Source organism: Dromaius novaehollandiae, chromosome 23 (assembly GCF_036370855.1).
Source record: "Dromaius novaehollandiae isolate bDroNov1 chromosome 23, bDroNov1.hap1, whole genome shotgun sequence".
NCBI lineage: Eukaryota > Metazoa > Chordata > Aves > Casuariiformes > Dromaiidae > Dromaius > Dromaius novaehollandiae.
In genome coordinates this window covers 9,108,103-9,134,236 of record NC_088120.1, presented here as the reverse complement: position 1 = coordinate 9,134,236, position 26,134 = coordinate 9,108,103, and the positions used below count along the sequence as shown (strand labels likewise).

General features: G+C 72.7%; 1 protein-coding gene across 3 annotated transcripts; it reads right to left on the bottom strand.

The window, feature by feature from the left end:
* Positions 1-1,683: 1,683 nt before the first annotated feature.
* On the bottom strand, positions 1,684-25,757 carry ADGRB2 (adhesion G protein-coupled receptor B2). Of its 3 annotated transcripts, XM_064525189.1 has the most exons (33): positions 25,517-25,757; positions 21,214-21,311; positions 19,092-19,881; positions 15,742-15,825; positions 15,030-15,194; positions 13,752-13,916; positions 12,589-12,753; positions 11,479-11,643; positions 11,292-11,393; positions 11,060-11,166; positions 10,483-10,677; positions 10,311-10,379; positions 10,109-10,217; positions 9,879-10,025; positions 9,029-9,104; positions 8,836-8,938; positions 8,681-8,724; positions 7,685-7,811; positions 6,976-7,079; positions 6,695-6,797; positions 6,213-6,363; positions 6,055-6,124; positions 5,872-5,938; positions 5,687-5,772; positions 5,083-5,181; positions 4,303-4,474; positions 4,120-4,215; positions 3,951-3,990; positions 3,214-3,872; positions 2,789-2,824; positions 2,574-2,678; positions 2,405-2,458; positions 1,684-2,246 (listed from the first exon to the last, which is right to left on the bottom strand). In XM_064525189.1, exons 3-33 carry the CDS (start codon positions 19,864-19,866, stop codon positions 2,061-2,063), a joined length of 4,626 nt encoding a protein of 1,541 aa, XP_064381259.1. In that variant the 5' UTR covers positions 19,867-19,881; positions 21,214-21,311; positions 25,517-25,757; the 3' UTR covers positions 1,684-2,060. The 3 variants fall into 3 exon arrangements, with proteins under 3 accessions (XP_064381259.1, XP_064381261.1, XP_064381260.1); XM_064525191.1 differs by lacking the exon at positions 13,752-13,916; XM_064525190.1 differs by lacking the exon at positions 21,214-21,311.
* Positions 25,758-26,134: the final 377 nt, after the last annotated feature.

Below are 26,134 nucleotides of genomic sequence, written 5' to 3'. Positions count from 1 at the left end.
GTCCCCCCCCCCCCCCCCCCCGGCGCTGCCCACCAGCCCGGCATGGAAAAACCGAGCGAGCTGCACTTCCAAGAAGGAGCCGCGCCGGCTGCCAGGAAAGCCGAGCCCAAGCGCAGCCCGGCAATTTCCAGCCCGAGCGGCTCGCCACCGGCCCCGGCAGCGGTCTGCGGCGGTCCTGCGGCGTGGGGCTCCCCCCGGGTGCGGGGGGGCCGGGAAAGGGCCGCCCCACGGCTTGGGCGCGCTCCAGCCTGCTGCAGCGGCGTGCGCGGGAGGGGATTCCCGCGATGGGGATCTGGGCATCGCGGTGGTCGTCGCGGCACCGCTCCGGGCGCGGGCTCCGGTTCCAGCGTCGGCGGGAAAGGAAGCGGCCCGGGGCGATTCTTCCAGGGCGATGGAGACGGCGTGTTTTGGCGGCGTTAAAACAGCGGTTTTGCCTCCTTTCGGAGGAAATATTTGAGGAAGATCAAAAGCAGCAGCCAGAGGAAACCCGAGCAGAGGAACTTTCCGTCCCAGCTGCGCCGTGTTGGGCTGCTCGGCGTCAGCATTTTCTCTGTCGTTTCCACCCCCAAAACGGACGTCTCCAACGCTGCAGCCTGCCTGGCCGGACGCTTCTGCTTCGATGGAAAACGGCCTCGGAGCTCCCCGGCCAGCTCCGGCCCCACGGCACTGCCGGCCCCACGGCCTCCCCTTCCCGGCGCCCCCGGAGCCAGCGGCGCTGGCGGCCCCGTTCCCTCGCCGCATGCGGTGCCTCCATGAGTAATCCAAGCTGCTAATTGCCAGCAGCTGCCCCGGGGAAGCCTGCGCCGCCCCTGCCCCGGCTCGGCTGCAAGGGGAGGGGGGACCCGGCGGCCCCGGGGGGCTGCGCGTCCGGCCGGACCCCGCGGCACGGGGCTCCCGAGCAGCCCCGCCGCGGGAGCGAGCGCTGCTGCTGCAGCAAAATCCCGTCTGGGCCGGGAGAGCCGGCGAGCGTCTCCGGGGGGGGGCAGAGAGGAGGCCATGCAGCCCTGCAGCCTGCCCCCGCGTCCCCCCCCCCAAAAGCCCCCCGCGCAGACCCGGCCCCGCTCTCCTCGCCCGCTGCCGCGGCTCCATGTGTTGCACAACCGGAGCTGGCAGCAGCCCAGCGCCGCAGCCACCGGGGCTGGATGCGGCCCCCGGCTGAGCAGGGGCTCGGGGAGGGAGCCCCCCCGGACCCCCATCTCCCCTTTCACGGCTGGGTCTGGTTTGGTTTAGGCGGCTTGAAGCGGGGGGGGATTTGGCCCCTCCGCTCGCTCCCCCCGCTCCCAGCGCTGCGCGGCGGCTCCTGGCCGCCTCTCCCAGCGCCCCAAACTCGAACCAGATGGTGCCGCGGGAGCCGAGCCGGGGACGAGCTCCAGCCCCGGGACGGGACGGGACGGGGGGGGCCGCGGGGAGATGCGGCAAGAGCCCAAACCCGCCGCGGCCCTGCGCAGCCCTGGCAGCCCGGGATGCTCCGGGGGCACGGGGGACGCCACGGCACGCGCCGCTGCACGGGAATTGCCGCCGAGGTTACTAATTGCCTTGTAGATTAATTACCACATAATTGGCTGCTTTTGGCTCTGGCGATAGGACACTCGTCTGCAAGGCGCAGGGATGCTGGGAGCCCGCGGGAGCCGGGCCCGTCCTCCCCGGGGGGGCGGGGGGGGGACGCGAAGCACCACACGCAGCCCCACAGAGAGTGAACTTTTATTTCCAACAACGACAGCACCGGGGGGGCGGTGGGGAGGGGGCGGCCCGGCCCCGGGGCCCCCGCCGGCGCGGCGCGTGCACACGGTGCACGGCGTGAAGAAACATCCCGGTAGAAAAGAGCCACGACCCGCCTCCCGCGGCGGCCGGTCCCGCCCCGAGCGCGTGTGCCAGCGTGGGGGTGCGCGGGGACCCCCCCCGCCCCACGGCGGCGGGGATGGGGGGACGGGGGAGCGCGGTCCCTTCCCCGCGGGGATGAGCCCCGGCGGGAGCGCGAGCCGCCGGGGCTGCCGAGGACGCGGCGGCTCGGCCCGTGCTGCCGGGGGGCCGGGGCGGAGGCGGCAGGGCGCCCCGCGGGCTCACACCTCCGTCTGGAAGTCCCCGTCGGCCCCGTCGAGGCTCAGGCCGGGGCTCTCCCAGTCCGCGCGGCGCAGCTCCAGCCGGTCCCGCTGGGCGCTGGGCAGCGAGCCCAGCGTCATCGCCTTGAACGTGCTCCACGGCTTCGGCGGCGCCTTCGGCTGCTGCTCCTCGGGGCCGGCCGCATCCTGCCAGGCGGAACGGGGCTGCGGCAAGGTGCTGGGGCACGCACCTCCCTCCCGCCGGGCACCCAGCACCCAGCCCCGGGGTGGGAGCCGCCCTCCTGCGCCCCGTCCCGCGGTGCCCTGGACGCCCCGGCCCCGGGCAGGATGGATCCCGCACTTACGCTGGCCGCGCTCTTCTCCCCGCCGCCTGACGAGACGCTCCACCGCTTCTCTCGCTGCGGGAGAGATGTGGCCCCGCTCAGCGCCTTGCAGCGTCCCGGGGCGCCGCGTCCCCCCGCCTCCCCCGAGCAGCGCGGGCCGCGGGGCGGGACGCGGGACGGGACCCCTCACCTTGGAGGTGCCGGCGGCCGGGGCCCGGTACCGGTCCAGCGTGTGGAACTTCTGGTTCAGCTCGTGGTAGAGCTCGGAGTGGCGCTTCCGCGTGTGCATCACCTTCTGCAGGGCGAGAGGGTCCCCGCGGCGGTGGGCGCCTGCCCCGCGCCCCGGCCCCCTCGCCGCCTTTCCGGGGCCCCCCCGAGCCGCGGCCCGTGCCCGGCAGAGCTTACCTCGAAATCCAGATCGGAGTATCGCAACCTCTTCCTCTGGCAGGGGACGCGCAGGGCCCGGAGCAGGGACGAGGCAGGGAGGAGACAGACAAAACGGAGAGGTCTTTACACGTGCAGCAGGCGGGAGGGCGCTGGGGCGCGTCCAGGAGCGTTGTGCTGGCCTGGGGCCATGCAGTGAGCCCGGCAGGTGACACGGGGCTGGTGGCCGGGGCGGGGGGACATGCCAGCTGCTCCGCCCAGGGAGCAAAGCGAGGTGCCGGGCGGTGAGGAATGGAGCAACTCGTGCAAACTCGCACGTGCGCGCTTGTGCATGCTTGTGAACGCTCGTGCACGCTCTCCCCACCCTGGGCCTCCTCTGCCAGGCGTTCCCCTGCCGTGCACGTCCCCAGGACACCGCCCGCGTCTCCCCGGGTGCCCGCGCTCACCTCCAGGGACCCCGCTTTCATGGCCGAGCCGGGGACGGTGCGGGGCATGGTGCGGCTGCGCTCCGAGAGCTCCGAGGCCAGGATCTGCCGCACGGTGGGATGCTGCTTGAACTGCAGGCCGTAGGGATGCTTCACCGTCCCGTAGGGCTGGCTCAAGCTCACGTTGACGTGGTCCACCGAGACGAAGCCGGGGTAGGCGTCCCCCTCGGCGCCGGGGCGCCCCGTCGCGCCGCCCGCCCCGTCCTCGGCGCCGGCGCTGAGCTGGCCCTCGTCCCGCTGGAAGGGCTTGAGGCCGGCGGTCCGGCGCGGCAGCACCATGTAGTCGCTCTCGCGCGGCGGCTCCGGGGCCCGCAGCCAGCTGTACTCCACGGGCCGCAGGCCGCTGTCCGCGCACAGGTACACGGCGCCCGGCGCCTCCAGGCTCGCGCCCTCGGCCGGCGGCTCGCCCAGCTCGCCCAAGCCCGCCACCACGTTGGGCGTCATCTTGGGCACCTGCACCAGGATGCTGGCGGGCGGGATGTTCCCGGGCAGGCTGGAGAAGCCCAGGCCGCCCTCGGAGCCGGCGCCGAGCTTGGGCTCTTCGTCCCCGTCGAGGGAGATGCGGGACAAGGCGCCCGTGATGGTGGCGGGGTTGCAGGTGTTCACCTCCTTGAAGAGCACTGCGGGCAGGGAGCGGGTCAGGGCCGCGGGGGTGCCCGCCCGGCCCCCCCGCCTCCCCCCCCCGGCGGAGCCCTCACCTGTCTGACACGCCAGGTCAACGTCCTTTTCAAAATCTGTCTATAAAAACACAGGAAGAGGGGGAAAGAGAGAGAAAGAGAGAGGGAAGAGAGAGAGAGACGGGGAAATGAATGCATCTCGGCCGGGGGGGGCTGCGCGCAGGGCCCCGCCGCCGCCCGCCGCGCTCACCAGGATCTGCACCTGCCCGTTCTTGCAGGAGTCGGGCGAGTTTTCGTTCCCCTGGCTCCTGCACCCCCCCATCTGGCACTTCACCACGTCCTGGACCTGCGGGGACGGAGGCGGTCACGGCCCGCGGCCGGGGCGGCCCCCGCGGCCGGGGCAGCCCCCGCGGCCGGGGCTCCCCGCTCCCACCTCTCGGCGCAGGAAGCCGTGCACGGTGATGATGACGAAGCCCTGGACGGAGTTGAAGACGGCGAAGAGGACCTGGAAGAGGATGGAGCGCCGGTCGGTCATGGCGAGCACGGCCGACATCCAGGTCAGCGCCAGCAGGGGCAGGACCACGCAGGAGCTCCACAGCGATGCCCTGGCGCAGGGAGAGAGGGGCCGGGTGAGCCGGGCGGGCGGGGCGGCGCCGGGAGACCCCCCCGCAGCAGCGCCCTCCTTCCTCCCGCGAGCTCGGCCGGGGCGGACGGAGCGAGGGGGCGGGCGGCGCACGGCGCTGCGCGTCCGCGGCGAGAGCCGGAGCCGGGGCGCGCTGCAGAGCCCCGGCGTCTCCGGGCCCGGAGCGGCCGGGCGCTCGCTGCGCTGCCTGCATCGGGGCGCACGGGAAAGACGGGGGCCCCTCCGGCGCCCCGAGCCCCGGCGCCGAGCACCCGGGGCCGCCCGCGAGTGACCCCCAAAAAGGGGTTCAGCAGCGCTTTTTGGAGATGCTTCTGCTCCAACGAAACCCCCAGCGAAGGGGTCCCTGGATGCACCCTCGTGCCCTCCGCTGCCCCGTCCCCGGGGGAGGCACGAGCCGCCCCGCGCGTCCCCGTCCCCGTCCCCGGTGATGATGTGACCTGCGGGAAGCCATGCAGACGTGATGGCCGCGGAGGGTGGCACGAGCCCCGAGCCGCCTTCTCCCCGCTCGCGCCCGCGGCAAAGCGCTCGTCCCCCGCCGCCCCCGGCCCGGTGCCCGCGGCGGGCACTAACATGGCGTTGCTGGCGGTGGCGGAGGTCACGGCCGCGCTGGACACCACGCCGCACTTGGTGCATTTCAGCAGCAGGCTGCCGCAGGGCGGGGGCTCGGAGCTACGCGCCCCCCCACCGCCCGGCGCGCCGCGGCCGGCACCGGCGGAGCGAGGCCGTGGGAGAGCGGGGCGGCGGGGACGGGGCGCGGGGGGGGCGGAGAGACGGACGGATGGATGGATGGACACAGGCAGAAAGCAAATGAGAAAAGAGAAAAGAGAGAGAGAGAGAGCCGGGTTAGTCGAGGGGCGGCAGCAGAGCTGTTAATGACGAGCGGCGGGGGCCAAGCGCGGAGCAGTAACGGGGCGCGGGGCTCGGCCCCCCCGCCAGCGGCTCCCCCTGCCCGGGGGGAAGGTGTGGGGGCGACGGCTCCCCCCGCCTGCGGCCCCCCAGCAAGGGGCCGCGGTGCCCCTGGGCTCGGCCCCTGCCGCCCACAAGTGACACGAAGTGCACCCAGTCCTCAGCCTGCCCCCGGGGGCGGGCCGGGCAGGGGGCTGCGCTCCGGGGGGAGCCGCCTGCCCGCGCCCCCCGTCCCCGCGACGGCCCCGCGGGGCTGCGCGGCACTTACCCAGCTCGCTGCTTTTTGGACTTATCTGAAATGCCGTCGCGGGACATGAGCTTGTTGAACACGATGATGCCCACGAGCATGTTCACCTGGAGCCAAGCAGGGCCGGGGCTCAGGGCCGGGCACAGACCCCCCCTCCGAGACCCGGCGGGGGGCTGCCAGCCCCGGGGACGCGCGGGGCCACCTACCAGCACGATGACGGCGGCGGGTCCCACGAAGGCGTAGAGCAAGCCGCCCTCCAGCGAGAGCCAGCAGCTGCGGAGGGGCAACGCGGGCGTCGGGGGCGTCCCGGGCCCCCTGCGGACCCCGTCCCCCTCCCCGCGCCGCGGGCGCCCGCAGCGCCCCGGCCCGGCCCGCCGCGGCCCACGTACTAGCTCGCCGTCCCGTAGCCTTTGGTGCGCGTGAAGCCGACGGAGACGGCGACCACGAGGGCGGGCAGACCTGGGAGGAGGCGGAGGAGCCGGAGCTGCGGCGGCGGCGGCACGGGGCCCCGGCGCTCCCGCACCGTGCCTCGGTTTCCCTTCCTTACCCCAGCCCAAGCAGAGGAAGCGCTTCCTGACCAGGCGCGTCCGGATCCGGCCGATCACCGCCAGGTAGGACTGCCAGGCCTCCGTCAGCACCCAGCAGAAGGACGAGAGGAAGAAGAAGTGCAGGAAAGCAGCCGTCATGGTGCACACGCCCTGCCGGGGCATCCGGCGGGTCAGGGGCACGCGGGACGGGACGGGACGGCACCCACCGCCCCGAGCCCCGGGCTGCAGCGCGAGCCGCGGCGATGTGCCACCAGCGCCGGGATGAGGCCCCAGCCGCCGCGGCGCTGAGCAGGACCCGACCCTCCGAGCCGCCCGGCATCGCGGCGGTTAAACCCCCGCCCCGGGTGGGTTCGTGTCCGAGCCGCCAGCGCAAAGAGTTTAATCCCAAGATTGAGTTAATCCAAGCCAAATCTGCTCCCGGGAGCCGGCGGGGCCAGCCGGGAAGAGGCGGCGCGCCGGGGGCGGCGGCGGGCGCTCTCACCTTGCTGAGCGCCTGGGACTGGCCCACGAGGATGAGGACGTTGGAGGCCAGGATGGAGACGCAGAAGTTGAGCAGGATGATGGAGCGCTCCGACTTGATGAACCTGCGCGGTGGCAGCGAGCGGCGTGGAGCCCGCCGGGGCCGGCACGGCCTCCCGCACAGCCTCCCGCATGGCACGCGCCCGGCGTCTCCCGCCCCTCCCACCCCGATGCCGCGAGGGCTCCCGTCTCCCCCCGGGATGCCCCCGGCGCCCCGGGATGCCCCGGCGCCCGTGCCGTCACCTCCAGAAGGCAGCGTAGATCACCAGCAGCGTCAGCAGGGCCATGCAGGAGACGGCGCAGCCGATCATCAGCGGCACCGACGGGGCGCCCGAGGGGTCCATGGCCTGCCAGGAAGGGCAGGGAGGCTGAGGCGGCCCCCGCGCCCCCAGAGCTGACCCCCGGCCCCTCTGCCCCCCCCGGCTCGGGGCGCCCGGGGGCATGGGGCAGCCGTGGCTTGGTGCTGCCAAGGCGCGTTCCCGGGCACCGGTGCCCATCTCCGGGCCGACAGGGATGCGGCTGGAATAGCAATGGGGCCGGAGGGCCCCGCCGACGCTCCCGGCGGGAAGGGGCATGTGCCAGTGTGGCTCCTTCCCGTCCCAGGGCACGTCGCCGTCACCGTCCCCTCCCTCCCTGCACATATCAGCGCCCGCTCAGGAGCCTCATAAATCTCTGCAGCGTCCTCGTTGTCTCGGCTGTTGCAAACCCCCCTCGCCATCGCGCTGCCCTGCGTGGGGGAGCCTTGCCCACGGCGCCGGGGTATCTGCAGGCAACGCATCCCTCATCCCCATCCTCATCCCCATCCCCATCCCCATGGGACCCTCTCTGCAAACCGCGGGTGCCCAGCGGGACCCCGTCCCCCCTCGGCCCCGCAGCGTGGGAATCGCCTCTGCGGGCGGGATGCAGCCGCAGGCGGACCTGACCCGCGGCCCCCGGCCCCCCCAGCACCTACCAGGTCTCTGGGCAGCTGGGCGAGGACGGCGAAGGTGGAGAGCTGGCTGCACTGGCATTTGGTGAGCGCCGGGAGGGTCTCCAGCGTTTGGCAGCTCTCCGCGTCCCAGTTTCCCAAGCCAGCATCCCTGATTAATGGGACGAGCGCGAGGGAGAGAGCAATTGGAAACGAACGGCCGCGCACGCAGCCCGCAGCCCCTCGCGCCTTCGCCGACTTAACCCTTCGCTGGCGCCAGCCCGGGGCAGCTCGGGAGATGGGAAAACGCCTGGAGCGGGACGTGGGGCCAAAGCCGCCCCGGCCCCCCAGCAACCCCCGCGCCGATCCCCCAGGGGAGCAGCGCAAGGCGGAGGCTTGATTTAATCCCCGCTCCAGACGGTGGGGGCTGAACCGCAGGAGGGAGGGGGCCAGGCCCCGGCGCAGGGGACGAGGGGATGGAGGGCGGTGCAGGCAGAGGGGCCGGCCAAGCCGCATGCACGTAGTGGCACTGGCAGAGCAGCCCCAGCTCCCAGCGAGCCACGGAAACAGGGAACTGGGTCTGTGGGACAGCAGCAGATCGGGCCCCAGGCCAGCCGGGGACGCATCCGCCGAGGGCCGGGCTGAGACCTGCCACGCTCGTCACAGTCACGGTCCTTTTTGACAGCAGAGCCCCACTGCGATGCTTCGGGCGGGCCCAGCCTCCTCAGCGGGGCTGTACTGGGACCAGTAACCCTGAGCCGGAGGCAGCCGGGGGCGGACTGCGCGCAGCGCTGGGGGCGAGGGGGCCGATGCTGCCCGCCCCGCTCCCCCCGCCGTGCCCTACTTTCCGGCTCGCTCGCCCAAGCTCCAGGCTCCGCGCTAATAAATTGCATCTGGCAGGCGGGAGGCATCCGTCTGCGGCATCGCGCGGAGTGTGATCGATACCGCGTTAGCGCAACCCGGTTCCCTCCCTCAGCATCCCCGGCCCTCGGTCCCTCCCGCGGCATCCCTGGCCGAGCCCTGGCCCCGCGCCCCACTCACGTCCTCGCGTAGTCCCAGGCGACGCACTGCGGGTGGGACGTGCCCTGCGGACGGAGCGGCGGCTCAGCCCGGCGGCCGGACCCGGCACCCAGCCCGGGGCTGGCGGCCGCCACGGGAGCCCGCGGCAGGGCTGGGGGCGAGGGGGGGACGCTCACGTTGACGACGTGGGAGAGCTCCACCAGGACGAGGGGCGCCGCGGGCTTGGTCGGCGGGCGCACCGTCACCATCAGCACCTTGGAGGTGACGGCCAGGGGCGTCCTGCGGGGGGGAGGCACCGGCGGTCACCGGGAACCGGCCGGCACCGGGCTTGGCCCTGCCCCGGCCCCGCGGCGGGGGGGCCCCGCTCACCTGGGCGGCGGGAGGATCAGCCCCAGCGTGCGGTACAGGACGGCCCCGATGACGAAGTGGGACGACTCGTCCATCTCTGCAGGGAGGGGAAGCAGAGCGGCGCCGTGACCCGGGAGGCGCCGAGCCGGGCGCTCAGGCCGCGCGCGGGTGCGAGCTCGCAGGTCTCCCCACGGGCGCACACGGGGCGCCAGCTCCCCAGCACGGGCACCGACACGCACGGACGCCCGCGGGCGCTTGGGCTCGCAGGAGGCCAGGTGCACGCTCGCACGCGCACACCCAAACACGTGCTCACGCTTGCGCAGGCTCCAACGTGAATGCTCATGCACATGCATGTCTGCACACATGTGCGTGCTCACACGTGCGTGCTCACACGTGCATGCTCACCCACGCTTACACATGTGCATGCTCACCCATGTGCACACTCCCATGTGCATGCTCACACATGCATGCGCACCCACGTGCTCACACGTGCATGTTCACCCACGTGCATGCTCACATGCGCATGCTCGCCCATGCTTACACATGTGCATGCTCACCCACGTGCATGCTCCCATGTGCATGCTCACACATGCTTACACATGCACATGCTCACCCATGTTCATGCTCACCCATGCATGCCTGCCCACGCTTCCACACGTGCATGCTCACCCACATGCATGCTCTCATGTGCATGCTCACCCATGTTCACGCTCACACACACTCACCCACATGCATGCTCACCACGTGCATGCTCACCACGTGCACGCTCACACACGCTCACGCTCACACACGCTCACCCACACTCACCCACATGCATGCTCACCGCGTGCTCCCACGTGCCCGCTCGCGCGGCCCGCCAGCCCTGCCTTACCGGCGGAGGAGAGGCTCAGCACCTCCTTGGGGATGAAGAGCTTGTCCTCGGAGTTGCGCGCCCAGTCCTTCATGCCCCGGCGCCCCTTCATGGGGAAGTTGATGTCGCTGGAGACGGCGGAGACGGGCTCCCTCTGGATGCTGATCACTGCCGGGGCAGAGCGGGCGTCAGGGGCGGCCCGGCCCGCGGGTCCATCGCGCTCGCCTGCCCGGCACGGCCCCCGCGCTCACCCAGGTTGTCAGTGACGATGAGGGAGCTCTGGAAGGCCTTCAGCGCGTCGCCCACCAGGTGGATGAAGTCCTCCACCACCTTCATCAGGTGCACGGAGCCGGGCGAGACCTGCGGGCGCGGGAGAGGGCCCAGCTCCGGCAGCAGCCGGGAGGGCGGCGGGGGGGTCCGTGCCCAGATCCGGCCCCCCCCCCCCCGGCTCACCTGCTGCGCGTCCTCCCACTTGTCCCGGTTCTCCGCGTCCACCATGTAGCTCACCACCTGGAAGAAGCGCTGCGGAGCAGGAGGGTCAGCGGGGTGGGGGTCCCCGGGGACCCCCGCATCCAGCCGCCGGGCAGGGGACCGCGGCGCGGGGGACGATGCCACGGGTCGCTACCTGCACGTCCTCAGCGGAGGGGGTGTAGGTGGCCCTCTTGAAGGTGTCGGTGACGTTGCGCAGGATCTCCACGGAGAAGAGCAGGTCCCCGCTGTAGTAGGTCTTGCGGGCCACGAGCTCGAGCAGGCTGCGCACCACCTGCGACATGCCCTCGCCCGCCAGCACCCGCTGCCCCTTGGCCAGGTGCTCCCGCAGCTTGCAGGGGGGACACAGGCGTCACCCGCCGCCCGCCCCGGGGACCTCCAGAGCCGGGAGCCCGGGGGGCACTCGCCGGAGGAGCTAATTACGTTAATTAGGGCAGCAGCGGGAGAGGAGGGGGGTGGAGGGTGCTTTGGGGAGCCCCAGGTGCACGGTGCCCGCCCGGCCGCGGGGCGCTGCCTGCCCCTGCCTCAGTTTCCCCTGCAGCACCCTGATCCTGGGCAAACTGGGGGCCCTGCACGGGATACCTGGCTGCAATGGCACGAAATATTCATCCCCCCCCGGCCGCGGTCTGAGCAGCAGGGCCCCGCGGAGGGAGGGATGGAGGGAAGGGGGGAAGGAGGGATGGGGGGCGGTCCGTGCCCGAGCGTGCACCTACTGAGAGATGCAGGTAGCGGTACTCGTGGGAGACGCAGCGGGCGAAGCTGGGCAGCCCCCAGTACGCCACCCCCTGCGCGTTCAGCAGGCACCGGCGGCTGGCGGACCCTGTGCGGAAACACAACGGGGGCGGCGGGTTTGCTCCGGCCCCGAAACGGCCCCCCCAGCACCCCAGCAGCAGGGCAGGCTGGCTCGGCCGCTGCCCCCCCCCCCCCCCCCACCGCAATCCTCACCAGTGGCATTGGGGGGACATTTGTTGTAGATGATCTCCCCGGCGGCGGTTTTCTTCCAGGTCATCAGCATGACGTACTCGTCCTTGCACATCTCGTGGTAGGCTGCGGGGGGGGGGGGACACGGGGGGGTGAGGGTGGCCGAGGCCGGGGGGCGGCCCGGGGCCGCGCCGGGGGCAGCCGCCGCTACCTGGGCACTTCTTCTCGTTGCAGGTCTTCACCTCCTCGCCGGTGCCCTCGCAGGGGTAGCCCTGCACGCCGGTGCCCTCGCACATGCGGAAGCGCCGCTGCCAGCCGGTGTCGCAGCTCTTGGAGCAGAGGCTCCAGTGGTTCCAGGGGCCCCACTTGCCGTCGGCTGCGGGACGGCGCCGCCGTGAGCCCCCGGCCGCGGGGAACCCCGTCTTCCGCGGGCCGTTAAACCCATCGATCGGGGACTTCGATCGGCTTCAAAGCGAGCGGGGCGGATGCCCCCGCCGGCCCCCCCGCCCTGGGATGCCCTCGGCACCCGCCTCCCCTGGCGCCGGCGGCCGTCCAGCTGCTGGACGGGCAGGACGGGACACGGGGTCCGTCCTGGGGCCCCTCGGCACGAGACGGGGTCCCTGCACAGCAGCAGGGAGCCCAGGCGTCCGGCCCCGAATCCTGCGCGTGACCTGGGGAGCGGGGGGTTGGGGGGGGGCAGCACCCCCTGGGTTATTTCCAGACCGTTTGCAGCAGCCATGTGACATTTAAAGGTCGCCAGGCACGTGAGGCCCCCGCCGCCACCTCCCCGCGTCCGCGAGCTCTCGTGCACCCGCGTGCCCTGAATGCACCCGAGCGGGCGCCGCGGGCAGCGGGGCGCAGACAGTCCCGGCGCCGGGAGCCCGGAGGGACACGCGGCACCGGCGGGGGCCGGCTCACAAACCCTCTCCTGCCTCCGAGCCCGCGGCGGCAAATCCCCAGCTCTTCCGGTTAGGATGCAACCAGGGCAGGAGGAGGAACCGGCACATGGGCGATGGCTGCAAATTCTCGGCATCGCCCCCGTATTCCCGCTCCCCACGCGACCACATCCACTGCGGAGGGGGTGCACGGGGTTTCGGCAGCCGCGCTGCCTGGTGCCGACGGCGATACAGCAGCCTCGCGGGTGATGCACGGCCCGGCCGTGTGCCGCTGTGCCATGCACCGGCGAGCAATGCACCGGTGAGCAATGCACCAGTGTGCCGCATGCCGCTGTGCCACGCACCGGCGCGCTGCATGCTCCGCACCGTCCCCCGTGCCGCGGCCCGCTGCCCCCCCCGCCCTGCCGGCACGCGCGGGGCCTTACTGGGACACGTGGGGTTGGAGCACTCCCTGGCGTCGGCGTGAGCCCCCCGGCACTCGGCCCAGCCGTGGGCCGAGACGCTGCACTTGCGCGTCCGCTGCTGCGTCCCGTTGGAGCAGGTCACCGAGCAGCGGCTCCAGGCGCCCCACTCCAGCCACTGGCCCTCCACTGCGGGGAAGCACAGCAGAGCCGTCAGCCCGCCGCCGCTCCCCAACCGCGGCCCCCCGCCCTGAACCGCGGCCCCCCGCCCGCCCTCCGTGCAACGGGTCCAACCTACTGGCGCTGCCGGCTCCATCACGCGAAAGCCACCCGAACGGCCCGAGGTGGCCCCTGCCCCAGCCGGGGGCCCGGCCCCCACAGCACTGGTGCCACCACGCCGCTGCACAGAAACGCCTGGCCCTGCAGCGCCTGCGTGGCCCCCGGTGAGCCCCCAGCGAGCCCCCGGCGCTGCTCCCTGCAACGGCGCGAGCCCCCGGCGCTGCTCCGGCAGTGCCCGCGTGCAGCAGCCGGTCCGCACGCCGAAAGCCACGTGCTGCAGGCAGCGCTTCCCTGCCGGGGCGAGACCCCCGGGGCAGAGGTGCACCCTGTGCACCCCTTCACCATGGCCCCCCGGCTCCCTGCTGGCCCCAGCCGGTCCCCGGCCTCGCCACGCCGCACGCCGGATCCCACGCAGCCTGCCAGCCCCGACACGGCGTCCCTGGCCATCGCCGCAGACCCCCCCCCGGCCACCACCACTGCGCCGGCCGCGTGGGAGGAAGGGACGGAGACGGCGCTGCCCACCCGTGCACAGACCCAGCCATGGTCCTTGCACCTCTGCCCGCGTCCCCTACGTGCCCCTGCCACCGCCGGGGCTGCACCAGGAGGGAGGGAAGGAGCAGAAAGGACCCCCGGCTCCTCGGCAGGGGATGCCGAGTGGCTGCGGAGCTGCAGCTCGCGGAGGGGCCGGGGCACTGCCACGGCCAGCGCACACGGGGCCCGAGCGGCACCGGGCGTCCTACGGGGCGAGGGTCTGCGGCACCCGGGTGCACGGGGACACTGCGGCCGCCCCCAGCCCAGCTCTCGCTTGGCCCCAGTCTCTCCTCCGGCAGCTCCCGCGCTGCCCCCGGGAGCGAGTCTTGCCGCGGGGAGGGAGGGAGCGACGCGGGGAAGGGGGGAAAGGTACTAACCGGGGCAGCTCGCGATATTGCAGGGCTTGGCCTGCGCCTCGGGGCCCTCGCAGGCTTTGCCTCCGTGCTGGGGGGCCGCGCACCGCCGCGTCCGGGTCCTGGCCCCTCGCCCGCAGGTCACCGAGCACAGGCTCCACGGGGACCACTCCTCCCACGCGCCGCGAACTGCAACACAGCACAGCGGGGTCCCGCGGCGCTCCCGCCGGGGCGTGCACAGGGACTCCCCTCTCCGCCTCCGCCTCCTCCTCCGGCCTCCCTCGGCCCCGAGGGGCGCCGGGCATCGGAGACCCCTCGCATCCCGGGACCTGGGCACGGTGCCCGGCTCCCTCCATCTCCCGCCGGCTCCGGCTGCCTCTTCCCCACCGTCACCCCGGTGCAAACCCCAAAGACCTCGCGCACACGCAGCCGCCGCCATCGCTTTCTGCCCCGCGCAGGTCTCCCCGCCGGCCGAGCACGTCCCCCGCCTCCGCTCGCCGGCCCGCGGGCCGGGCTCGTGCCGACGCACCAGCTGGGCTCAGCACCACCGTCCGCTCCCGCGCAGCGAGCCGGGACCCGCGGCGCTCCCGAGCATCCCCAGGGATGCTCTCCAAGGCAAGGAGCCGCGGTGGTGCTCCCTGACACCTCCCGGGGCCCGGCACAGGGTCCCCGGCGCCCCGCCGAACCTCACGGACTGTCCAGACCCCCACGGGACGCACAGACTCCACCGCGGGCACAGGGGCAGCTCCCGCTGCACCCCGCATCCCCCGGCACACTCAGGGACAGCGATCGCCAGCCCCGGAGACCTCCCCGCCCCGCGACCCTGGACCCCCAGCCCTGGAAGCACCCAGCGCCCTGGGGAAGCTCTGGCATCGAGCAGGAGCCGGGAGGGACAAGCCGGGGGCAGAGGGGCAGGAGGGGGCAAAGGTGCTGCCTGCCGAGCTGCTCCCAAAGCCAAACCCACGGCCTGCGGAGCAGGAACCGGCAGGGCCGGCGGGACAGGATGGGATGGGATGGGACAGACGGTGCTGGCCCGCTCCAGATGCCGCCGCAGCCTCACTGCCCCTGCGAGCTGATGGAGCAGGGGGAGGCGCGACGACGGCACGGAGCTGCCAGGGCGGCCGGAGCAGCCCCGGAGGCGGCAGGGTGGGAAGCGCCCGCTTCCAGCAGCCGCACCGGCACCGCCAGCATCGCCCCTTTCCAGCACGGGAGAGACCCGCCGATCCCTCGGGAGACCCCAGAAATTCCCGTCCCCGCTATCCCCGGAGCAGTGGCCCCCCCGAGCCCCCGCGGCGCTGGTACCTGGGCAGGTGGCCGTGTTGTTGCACGTGCGCGTCTCCCGCAGCAGCCCGCTGCACAGCGTCCCGTAGGGCGAGGAGACGCAGGAGCGCGTGCGCACCTGGGAGCCCTGCCCGCACGTCAGCGAGCACACGCTCCACGGCGACCACTCCTCCGCCGCGGGGTCCCCTGCGGGCAGAGACGCGCGGGATGCGGGGTGCGGGGTGCGGCCGCCCCGGAGGGGCTTCGGCCGTCCCGGGGGGCAGCAGCAAGCGCAGAGCCCCGCGTGCCCCGGTGGGAGCCGGTGCATCCCGGCACGTCCCCGCCGCGCTGGGTCCCCGGGCCACCGCGGTGCCCGAGCCGGGGCAGTGCCACGTGTTTGCTGCGGCAGGGCGGGCAGCGACTCGCCTTGGAGCCGCGCACCATAAATCAGGAGATGCTGCGTGCGGGGAGGGGGCAGCGCGTGCAAACTACCCAGATGAATTTGCCAAATAAATACGTTTGAGCGAAACAATTAATGGATTCGGTTGGTTCTTTTCTTTTTTTTCTTTTGCTTTACAACCCTCGGAGGAAGGTGCGAAGGAAAATAAATAAATGGAGCAAATTAAGTCAGTGCATGGGCAGCAAGCAAAGCAAGTCACTCCGTCTTCATCACCGCTGTGCCCGGCCCCGCGCTGCCTCCTCGCTCCGACTTTCCCACCCGCTTTCCCAGCCGCTTCCGCGTGCAGCTCCGTACCTGTCTGCGCCATGTAGACGCCGGGCTCGTCCGCCGAGCGGGGCCACTGGGTCTTCACCTTCTGGTTCTCCTCGACCCCATCGCCTGCAGGAGAGAGGGGCTGCGGTGAGGGCCGGCGGCTGGCGGGGCACCTGGCCCCAGGCGTGTGGCTTCTCTGGTGTCTAGTAAAGGTTGAGCAGCTCCGTGGGGATGCTCCCGCGGGGCCGAGTGCGGGGCTCTCCCTTCCCCACTTAACAGACTGCTGCAGCGAGGTGGCACAAATTTATGGCTCGGCTCACCAAAAATAACAAGAGATCCATCACGAGCGATCGGCGTGAAATTAACTGGCACGCAGTGGGCTCGGCGGAGAGGCGCGCTCCGCCGCCGGCACCGGACCCCAGCCGTGAGGGCGCCAGGCCGGCGGTCCCGCCACGGGCACCGTGCCGCTGCAGCGCCCGCGGGTGATGCACGAGCCGCCGCCGGCGAGCACCGCTCACGCTGACACTTATTAGCACCGTAAAGCAGACCCAAATTTACTGACTTTTGCCTTCAACTCATCATCCGCGTCCTCTTCAGCTCGGCAGCTCCAGCACCGCTGCCGGGGCCGTTCGCACCGGAGAGGCGCCGCGCGGCTGCACGGGGCACAGCCGGCCCCCGCCGGACCCCCAGCAGAAACCGCCCCGGTGCCGCGAGAGCCCGGAGAAAACCATAAATCCAGGGAATATACGAGGGTGCTCTGCCCGGCGGTGTTCGACAGAGACACCAAATGCAGTTTCCTTCGGGGAGCACTAAATAGCCGGGCGTCACCGCAGGGCTGCCCGTGCCGGGGTGCTGCCCGCAGCACGGGCCCTGTGCCGGCACGCACCGCCGCGGCTCTGCGGCTGCCCCGGCTGCAAGGGGAGAGGCGTTTTCCTGGGGGGTCCCCGAGCCCGTCCCCGTCCCCAGGAGCTGCCGCAAGGCTGGGAGCCCCCAGCACAGCAGACACGGCCCCATCCCGGCGTCACCACCCCGGCGGCCGGCTCCCGGGGGGACACGAGTTGGGTGCAGGGGGAAAGAGGACCCCGAGCAAGCTCCAGCTGCGGGACGCCGCGGGGCTGCATCCGCGCCGGCGGCATCCGGGGCAGACGAGCAGCCTGGACACGCGGACAGCGCTGCTGCGCAGATGCAACGCACCCAGCACGGCTGTGCACGGCCCCGACCCGTCCCGCCGGGGCTCCGCGCCTGGGGACGGGGACGCGGCGCCGGGAAAGGGGCGGCCCGGGCAGCGGCTGGGCACCGGCCAGCGGCAGCGCGCGGCTGCGGCTCGCGGCGCTGGTGAGATCAGCGCTGGGCGCCCGCCAAGGCGCGGATCACAGGCCCGGCATTCACCGCCCGGCCGCCCTCAATGAGCCCATTCTTGCGGCGCCAGGGCGCTGGGGGGGTGCCAGCTGGGCGCCCCGGCGGGGGGGGCGGCCGGACCCCCCCCCGCGGCAGGAAGGGCGCTCTGTGCTCTGGCCGAGCATCCCCGCGGGGGCACGCGAGCGCCCGGCCCGCGCCGGGGCCACGCGGCGTTTTTGGCCCGGCCCGGCGTGCCGACGCAGCCGCTTCCCCTTGCAGCTCCCTCTCTGCAATAACATTTTACCTCCAGGTGCCTCCAGGTTTTAATTGAATGTCAAATGCAATTTGGGGAAGGAGGGAGAGTGCGGGCGCTTGCCCTTGCGGATGATCGGCACGCCGACGCCGCGGCCGCGCGAGCGCGGTGCAAAGGGCCCTGCAGCCGCGCAGGGGACAGGGCGCTCGGCGAGGCTGCGAGCCCGGGGGACAGCACCGGGCCCAGGCCCTGAGCTCTTAATCTTCCGCAGAGAGTTGCATTTAAAGGGAAAAAAAGAAAAAATCAAATCAAGCAGCTCCCCTCGGGATGAGGCGATTTATAACCGCGCGGCTGAAATGGACCAGGGATTTATCCGGGGGGATCTGCCCATAATGACATTTAGCTCCTGATATAAATGCTAAAGCCCAATAAAATTCTATATATACACAGAGCCCATCACCAGCACTAATCGGCTGAGGCCGACAGTGGCCGGGATAAAGCCAGAGCCCAGCTGGAGGGGGGGGAGCCCCTCACTAGGCACTGCGCGGTGCCGGACAAGGGGAACATCTGGCCAGCTGTGGCCCCTCCACCATCTCCCCGGCACATGGCTCCTGCCCGGCGTGTGCAAGCGGCCAAAAGCCAAAACTCCTGCCGGGGACAAGGGGCCGGGAGCCGGGGAGCGCTGGGGCGGAGGCGGCTCCAGGTCGGGGCAGCCCGGCCGCCGCGGCCGGGGCAGGGAGATGCCAGCAAGCCCGGCTGCTTCGTTTTCACTCGAGGTTCTTGCAATTTTGTAAAGAGCAAATGGCTCCATTCCGCCTGGTTAATAGCCCGGCCGAGCCGTGCCGCCGTGCCGTGACATCCTGCCTGGAATAACAAGCGCCCGGGCTGCAGCAGTCAAGGGTAATTTGCCACGGGAAAGGGTCATTTTACCTGCAAATTGTTTTCCACGGCTCCCCCAATGCAGAGTGACAGGTCTCCTGCTCTGGGCGAGCAGTTGGGTGAGCAGCAGCCCGCGCCGCGCCGTGGAGAGCGACGCCGGGGCCCCGGGGCCGCGCCGGCTGTGCTAAAACGGCCATGGCGAACTGCCGGGGCTGGCTCGGCGGGCAGCGGTGCCGGAGGGGCCTGCTGGAGCGCAGCCGCGGGGGGAGATGGAGAAAGGAGCCACGGTCCATGGATGGCTGAGCGCGGCCGTCCCTCGGGCGAGCCACGGGAGCACGCGGGCCTGCGGGGAGGCGGGATCTGGCCTTTGCGTGGCTTCCCCCATCAGTGTGCTGCTCGCAGCATGCACACCTCCGTGCACGCCTCTTTGCACACCTCCCCCGGGGGCTGCTTGCTCCATGCACGCCTCTTTGCACACCTCCCCCGGTGGCTGCTTGCTCCGTGCACGCGTCTTTGCACACCTCCAGCCGGTACCGCTTGCTCTGTGCACACCTATTTGCACACCTCCCCCGGGGGCTGCTTGCTCCGTGCACACCTATTTGCACACCTCCAGCCGGTACCGCTTGCTCCGTGCACACCTATTTGCACACCTCCCCCGGGGGCTGCTTGCTCCGTGCACACCTATTTGCACACCTCCCCTGGGGGCTGCTTGCTCCGTGGACGCCTCTTTGCACACCTCCAGCCGGTACCGCTTGCTCCGTGCACACCTATTCGCACACCTTCACCTGGCCCTATCACTGCGCACACCCCTTTGCACACCTCCACCCAGCGCTGCTCGCTCCGCGCACACCCCTTTGCACCCCTCCGCCCGGCACCGGTCCTGCCCTCCCGGCCCCCCCGGCCGCGCCGCCCCCGCACTCACCGTGCTCGCCCTCGGGCGCGTCGAAGTCGTTCGCATTCGCAGAATGCAGCTCGGGGAGGCAGCAGCGGGGGCCGGCGGCGGTGGCGGGCGGCGGGGTGGGCCGGGTGCCGTTGCGGCGGGGCGCGCCGCCCCCCTGGCAGCTGCAGCCGGCGTGGGCGAGGGCGCAGCGGCGGGCGCCGGGCGCCTGCAGGCACTCCTCCAGCCAGCGGCACAGCACGCTGCAGGTGAACTGGCTCGAGTTGTTGTTGTTGATGAGCAGCACCTCGACGACGCGGAACTCCAGGGCCTGGGGGGCCAGGAGGCGGGGGGCGGCCTCGGGCTCGGCAGCCAGGCACAGCTGCACGAAGTTCTTGTCGAAGTGCAGGAAGGTGAAGGGCCCCGCGCCCTCGCACAGCTCCAGCTCGGCCTCGCCCTCCTCCTCCTCCTCCTCCTCCTCGTCCTCGGCGGCGGGCGGCGGGCTGGCGGCCTCGCCGCGGGGGTCGCAGGTGTAGTTGGCCAGGTAGTGGTCCAGCGGCAGCACCATGGGCGAGAAGTGGGTGCAGACCTGCTCCTCGCGGTTGAAGCGCAGGTACAGCGAGTACTTGGTGGGGTCGGGGTTCTCCAGGGTCCAGGAGCAGCCGGAGGAGACGGTGGGGAAGAGGTCCTTGAGCGAGAAGGAGCCGTAGAGCACGCCGGAGGCCAGGGCGGAGCAGGCGCTGGGAGCCGGGTCGAAGCCCCGCGTGAGCCACAGGAGGGACGAAATCACAGCCAGTAAGAGGGGACCAGCAGCGGTCATCCTATGGCATTTGCCCTGCCGGAGAGACAGACAGACGGACAGGCGGGTGCTTACCGCGAGCCCCGCTGCTGCCCGCCGCGCCAGGCGCTGCACGGAGCCAGCGTGGTGCACGCAGCACCCGGCCGCTCTGCTCCCCCTGGCCCCGGCCCCCATCCCACAGCAAGACGGGGAGAGCCGTCAGCGATGCCTGCCGCATCCCCTGGGCCGTGCCGAAAGCCATCGGTGATGCCTGCTGCATCCCCAGGGCCGTGCCGAAAGCCGTCAGTGATGCCTGCTGCATCCCCAGGGCCGTGCCGAAAGCTGTCGGCAATGCCTGCTGCATCCCCGGGGCCGTGCCACGGATGCTGGGTGCTCCATCCTGCCATCCCGGCCAGCGCATCCCGGAGCGCGGCTCTGCACCGCCGGCCGGGCGACGCGGCACCCTTGGAGCAGCCGGAGCAGGGCAGGGGCCAAGCCAGACCGCCCCAAAACGCTCCCGCCCCGCGAGCAAAGCCGTCGGAGCTGTAACGCCGAGCCCAGCCCAGCACCACCTTTTCCATTTTCACGAGGCGCCGCCGACATCGGTGACTCCCGCCGGGGCGTTTCGGCGCGTCGGCTGACCGTGCCGCCGGCCCCGCCACGACGACGGGGGCCCCCGGCGCTGCCCTCGCATGGCGCTGCCAAACCGCATCTCGGCTATAGAAAGCCTCGAAGCTCCCCAGGTCCCTGGTGGCACCCCGGGGACAGGCGTCGCGGAGCAGCCTGGGTGACGCACGCCGGCGTCCCCTCCCCGCCTGCCGCGGGAGCCCGGCGCAAGGCGAGCAATCGGTAAAACACGTATTTCTCGGGAACTGTGCTGGCTACTGGGCAGCATCACCTCCCATAGCTTTTCAATCACTCCTTAATAAAATAATGCATGCGGTGCGTTATTAAGCGGGGAGAGGCGGAGGTGGCGGCGCACATGCCAGGCGAGCCCCGCGCCACGGCACCGGCTTCGGGAGGGACGGACAGGCTCCCGGAGGGACGGACGGGCTCCCGGGGTGATTTCCACCCCCCACCGGGGCAGGGAGGCTGCGGGGAGGTGCCCCACTGTGCCGGGAGCCGGTGGCAGGCCCCAAACGCAGCCACTCGCCACGGCCGAGCCTCCGTGCCGGAGCCGTGCCGGGCACATTAGAGAGCTAAAAATAACCCGGCTCGCATGCAACAGGCTCCCGGCAGCACCGCGGGCTCGGCGCCGGCAGCCGGGCACCGGGGAGGGGGCGCAGCCTCGGGGCACCCCGGCACGGCCCCGGGAGCTGCGTCCGGATGGATGCCCCGGCCCTGCGGCCGGCCCCTTCCCCTGGCTCTTCTCCCCCTGCCGTGTCCTACCCTTGCAATATTTGTCCTCTTCCTCCTAAATCCTCCGCTCCCGGCGTCCCAGCGGGGTTTTCCTTGAGCAAGTCACAAGTGGCCGCCAGCAAACGGGCCTGGGGAGAGGGGACAGAGGGCAGAGGCTGGAGCACGCGGGGTCGGGGGGCTGGAGCTGCCGGGGAGCAGCCAGGGAGCAGCCGGACCCCCGGCCGGATCCGGGCAGGATCCCACGCTGTCCTGACGCAAGCGGCGGAGGCTCGGGGCGAGAGAAACCCACGCTTTACGCAGACCCCCAACTTATCCTCAGCATCTCCCACAGCCCCGGCAGCGGCTGGGGCGGCCGCGTGGGGGGCGAGGAGGGCTGCGGCCCCCCCGTGCCCCTCGGCACCCGGCGCGGTGCTCCCGGGCTCCGACGCCGCTCCTCCTGCCAGCCCCGGGCTCGGTGCTCCATCGCGCCCGGCCGCCCGGCACGCTCCCCGGGCCTTAGCCACACTGCAGCGCGAGCCGCGACTGCAGAGGGAGCCCCAAAAACGAGCCGGGGCTGCGCCTGCCGCCGTACCCGGAGCGGTGCCGGTGCCGTACCGACGGCCGGGGCTCGCGTGGAGCGGAGCGGATCCGCTCTGCCTCGGCTCGTTCGGCGCGAGCCCGGCTCCCCGCAGCGTTCGCTGCTCCTGCTGCAGTGAAAATATTTCACGGAGCTGCAAGCTGGGCCCGGGAACGCGCTTAGCATCGGGGCAGCGAGTCGCTCCGGCAGCAGCCTGGGAAGCCGCGGGGCATCCCCCACTGCTCGACGCCCGCCTCGTCCCCCGGGAACGAAACCACCTGGCACGCCTCTCGCCGCCCCGGTGCCACGGCAAAGCCGGCCGACCCCTCGGCAAAGCCCGGGCACCCGGCCGCCCTCCCGGCTCTGCGCAGGCTCCGGAGCTCCCGGCGGGGCGACACGGAGCGCGGCATCCGCGCTGGTCCCTGCATCCCTGCATCCCCCTGGCTCCCAGGCCAGCGCGGGCACCCGGGCACGCTGCGGACCAGGCCCTGCCACCCAGCCCCTGCGTGGCCCCCCGGGCCCGACGCCGGCGGGGGGGGGCGTTTTTAATTAAAGCTTTTAAAGAGCCATTACAGAGCCGGGAAAGCGATCGTGTGGAAACAGCATCCCGGGGCTCCAGCTTCCCCGGCGGGCGGACGGAGGAGCAGCGGCCCCGCTTCGGAGAGCAGGCCCCCGCCACCGCTGCCGGGCTCAGACAGACGCCGGGGTCCCTCCCGATGCCACCGGGCTCAGCCGGACGCCGGGTCCCTCCTGCCACCGCTGCCGGGCTCAGCCAGACGCCGGGTCCCTCCCGCCGAGCCCGGTGGCCCCGGCAGCACCCCCGGCCTGGTTCCTTCAGCGGGACAGCGACGCCGAGGCGGGAACCGAACCGGAGCAGCCCCCTCTCCCGCCGGCAGAGCCAGAGACAAACAAACAGCCGGAAAAGTGACAAACGGGCGGCATTAAACCGGGCTGGCACCAGTAATCTGAGAAGCGATTAATAACGAAGTAAAGGAGATTTGGGTTTTAAGAGACACGGTTTTTAACCTGACAGCGCTCTTTTAATAGGCTGCGTAAAATATACCGTCCGTGGGATTTCCGAGCAGCAGGATGGCTCCGGACAAGGGCAGGCGCCGCAGGTGGCACCGAGCAGCCCCGCAGCACCGACCTGCTGCACGACGGCCCTGGGGGGAGGAGGAGGAGGGTGGCGAAGGTCCAGCCGGACTGCGAAGCCGCCTGCCTGCACGCACCCGGAGCACGTCCCTGCTGCCCGCGGGCGGCTGCCGGGGAGCCAACGCGTCCCTGCACGCCGGGGAGCACCGCTTGCACACGTGCGTACACACACGCACACGCGTGCACGTGCATGCGTGCAGCAGGGAGCCGCGCTTGCTGCGCCGCTTCCACCGGGAGCTGCACAATCCCCCCGGCGCGGGAGCCAACACGCGCTCGCCCCCACGCACGCACGCACGCACGCCGCCTCCCCCCCCCGGCAGCTCCCCCCCCCGCCGCCTTCCCCGGCACGCTGCCACGGCCGCTCCCGAGGAGCGCACGCCGGGGGTTCACGGTGCCGCGCTGCCAACCGCCGGCTCGGGCGCGCTCTCCCTGCCAAGCACGGGCCTTGCGTTTATTCTCCTTAACCGCTGTTGGTAGAACTCCCCTCGGAAAGCAGGGCTGGGAGGCAGCGCGGGGAGAGGTCCGCCGGGATTAGGGATTACGCTCTGCCAGGGAACAGCGCGTGCCGCCCCCCCTGCGCTGGGGTCCCCGGTGTCACGGTGCACCGGCTGCTCCCTCACCTCCCCCTGTGCCAGGATCCCCGGCATCGCGGTGCACCGGCTGCTCCCTCGCCCAGGGAGCCTCCGCGGTGCCCCCCAGGGAGAGGCACAGCGGCCCCGGCCCCATCTGCCCCTCGGGGGCTAAAGGACGGCGCTGTGGTAGGAAACGAGTTTGCAGGGCCTCGGTCCAAATCCCCCGGGGACGTCAAAGGCCCAGCTGGCGGGTCCGTGGGCGAGCCGAGCCAAGTCAGAGCGAGGGCTCCCGGCATCTCCGACCGCACGTCCATCGCCGGCAGCGCCACGCCGGCGGGAAGAGCCGCTCGGCAGGGAGCCGAAGCCCCCCAGGAGCTCGGCGCAGACGGGCACCGCGGCGGGGCCCGGCCAGGCAGGAGCAGTGAGCGCGGCGCAGGCAGCAGGGCAGCCGCGTGCGGGGCCGGCTCTGCATCCGCCTCCGGCACAGACCGGCTTTGCACGATCCAGGCTCCTTGCAAACCGCTCGGGTCTGGAGATGGGGCTCAAAGAGCAGCTCCGGGGGCCTCGAGGAGCCCCCGAGCCGGCTGCCCCCCCACGGTGTGTCCTGCAGCCGTCGAGTGGGGAGAGGTCAGCCAAAAACAGCTTTCGCGCCCCGGCCCCAAACCACCCGCCGGAGACTTTCCCGGTCGGGCGGCAGCGCCCACGCTCCGGCCCTCGGCAGCGCCCGGCGAGAGAACTCCATGAGACGCTCGGCACCGAGCCGTCCCCCGCCAGCGCGGCCCGGCCAGCCCGGCCTCCCCGGGGCCGGGGGCGTCCCCGTGCCACCCGCAGCCAGCGCCGCCTGCCAGGCTCCCTCCGGCACAGGCAGCAGCGACATGACCTAGAAAAGCGAGGGGCCGATCGCACGCCGCGCCGCCGCCAGCCCCCGGCGCGAGCCGTGCACCCGCCGCAGCCGCAAGCGGCGCGAGCCGGGTGGCGGAAAGGTTCCCGCGGCGTCAACAAGTTACCTGCACGGCTGCACGCGTGCACACGCACCCACACGCACCCACACACATGCACACGCGTGCACACGCACATGTGCACAGCATCGCTCCCCCCGTGCGCCGCCTGCTTCCCCCTCGGCATCACTGGGCTCCCGTGGGGGCACCCACTCCCCCCCGCAGCTCCCCTTTCCCCTGCGTGCCGAACGGCAGCCCAAAGCCCGTGCGGGGGGAGAGCTGCAAAAGCACCCGCCTGCTCCCGGCGCGGGAGCCCGGCTCTGCCGGCACGCTGCCCGCTCGCCCCAGCATCCAGCGCCGCTGGGCCCCACGCGCCCACGAGCGGGGTCCCGCCGCCGGCGCCCGCCCGGCCGCGCGCACTGAGCCGATGCACCGGTGGCAAAGCGCCCGGTGCAGCCCGGCTGAGTGGGCAGCAGCCTGCCGCACACGTGTGCGTGCACACGCCGGCACACGCGTGCACATGTGTGCACACACTGGCACACGCATGCACGCACATGCACACGCCTGCACACGCTGCGGGGCTCGCAGCAGCACCCGGGCGCCCGCGGCCTTGCCCCCGCCGGAGCATCGCCGCGGCCACGCGTGTCCCCCGGCCGCGGCCCCCCCGCGCGGGCTGCCCACGCCGCCGGAGCGGGAGCCGGAGCGGGGCCCCCGCGGCCGCCTCCCCCCCGGGCCGGGGCCGCCCCGCAGCGCCCCGGCCGCGGCCCGCAGCGCTCCCCCGCCCCGCCGCTACCGCCGCTGCGGCCCCGCGCAACTTCCCGGCAGGGCCGGGGCCGCCCCGCCCGCACCGGGCCCCGCACCGGGCTCCGCACCGGGCCCCGGCGGCGCCGCAGCCCGCTGCCGAGCAGCAAAGTTGTCCGGGGGGGGGGGGGCACGACCCCCCCGGCGGAGCAGGCTCTGCCGCCCGGGCAGCGCCGCAGCCGCATCCCGGCGCGATGCCGTCCGTGCGCGGCGGAGCGGGGGGGGGGGGCTCGGTGCAGCGGGGCTCGGTGCAGCGGGGCGGGGGGGGCACGGCGGCGCGGTGCGGGGCCCCCCCTCGCCGCCGCCGCCCTTACCTGCGCTCCGCTAGCGGCTCGTCAAGCCCCGGCGCGGCGCGGCGTGCAGCGGGCGGCCATCCCCGAGCGGCGGCGGCGGCGGCGGCCGGTGCCCGGGCGCGCCCGGGGGAGCGCGGCGGCGCGCGGGGCCGGAGCGGGCGCGCGGCGCGCCGGGCCCCGGCGGCGGCGGCGGGGGGCGGCGGGGGCGGCGGCGCGCGCGGCGCGGGCGCTCGGTGCGTGCGCGGGGCGCTGTGACAGCGCCGGGCATGGCGGGGAGCGTGCGCGGCGGCGGGGCCGCCTTCGGGAGGCCGCGGGGGCGCGGGGGGGCGGCGCGGGCTCCCCCCCCCCGCTCCGCTGCCGCTGCCGCTGCCGCTGCACCGCCGCCGGGCCCCGAGCGGGGGGGGGAAGGTGACCCCCGGGATGCTGCAGCCGCGGGGGGGGGGGTGCTGCCCGCGCTGCAGCGCTGTGTGTGCGTGCACACGGGGGGGGGAGATGCACGGGGGGGGATGCACATGGATCTGTGTGTGTGCACATGGGGGGGGGATGCACATGGATGTGGTGTGTTCGTGCACACGGGGGGGGGATGCACATGGATGTGGTGTGTGCGTGCACACGGGGGGGGATTCACATGGATGTGGT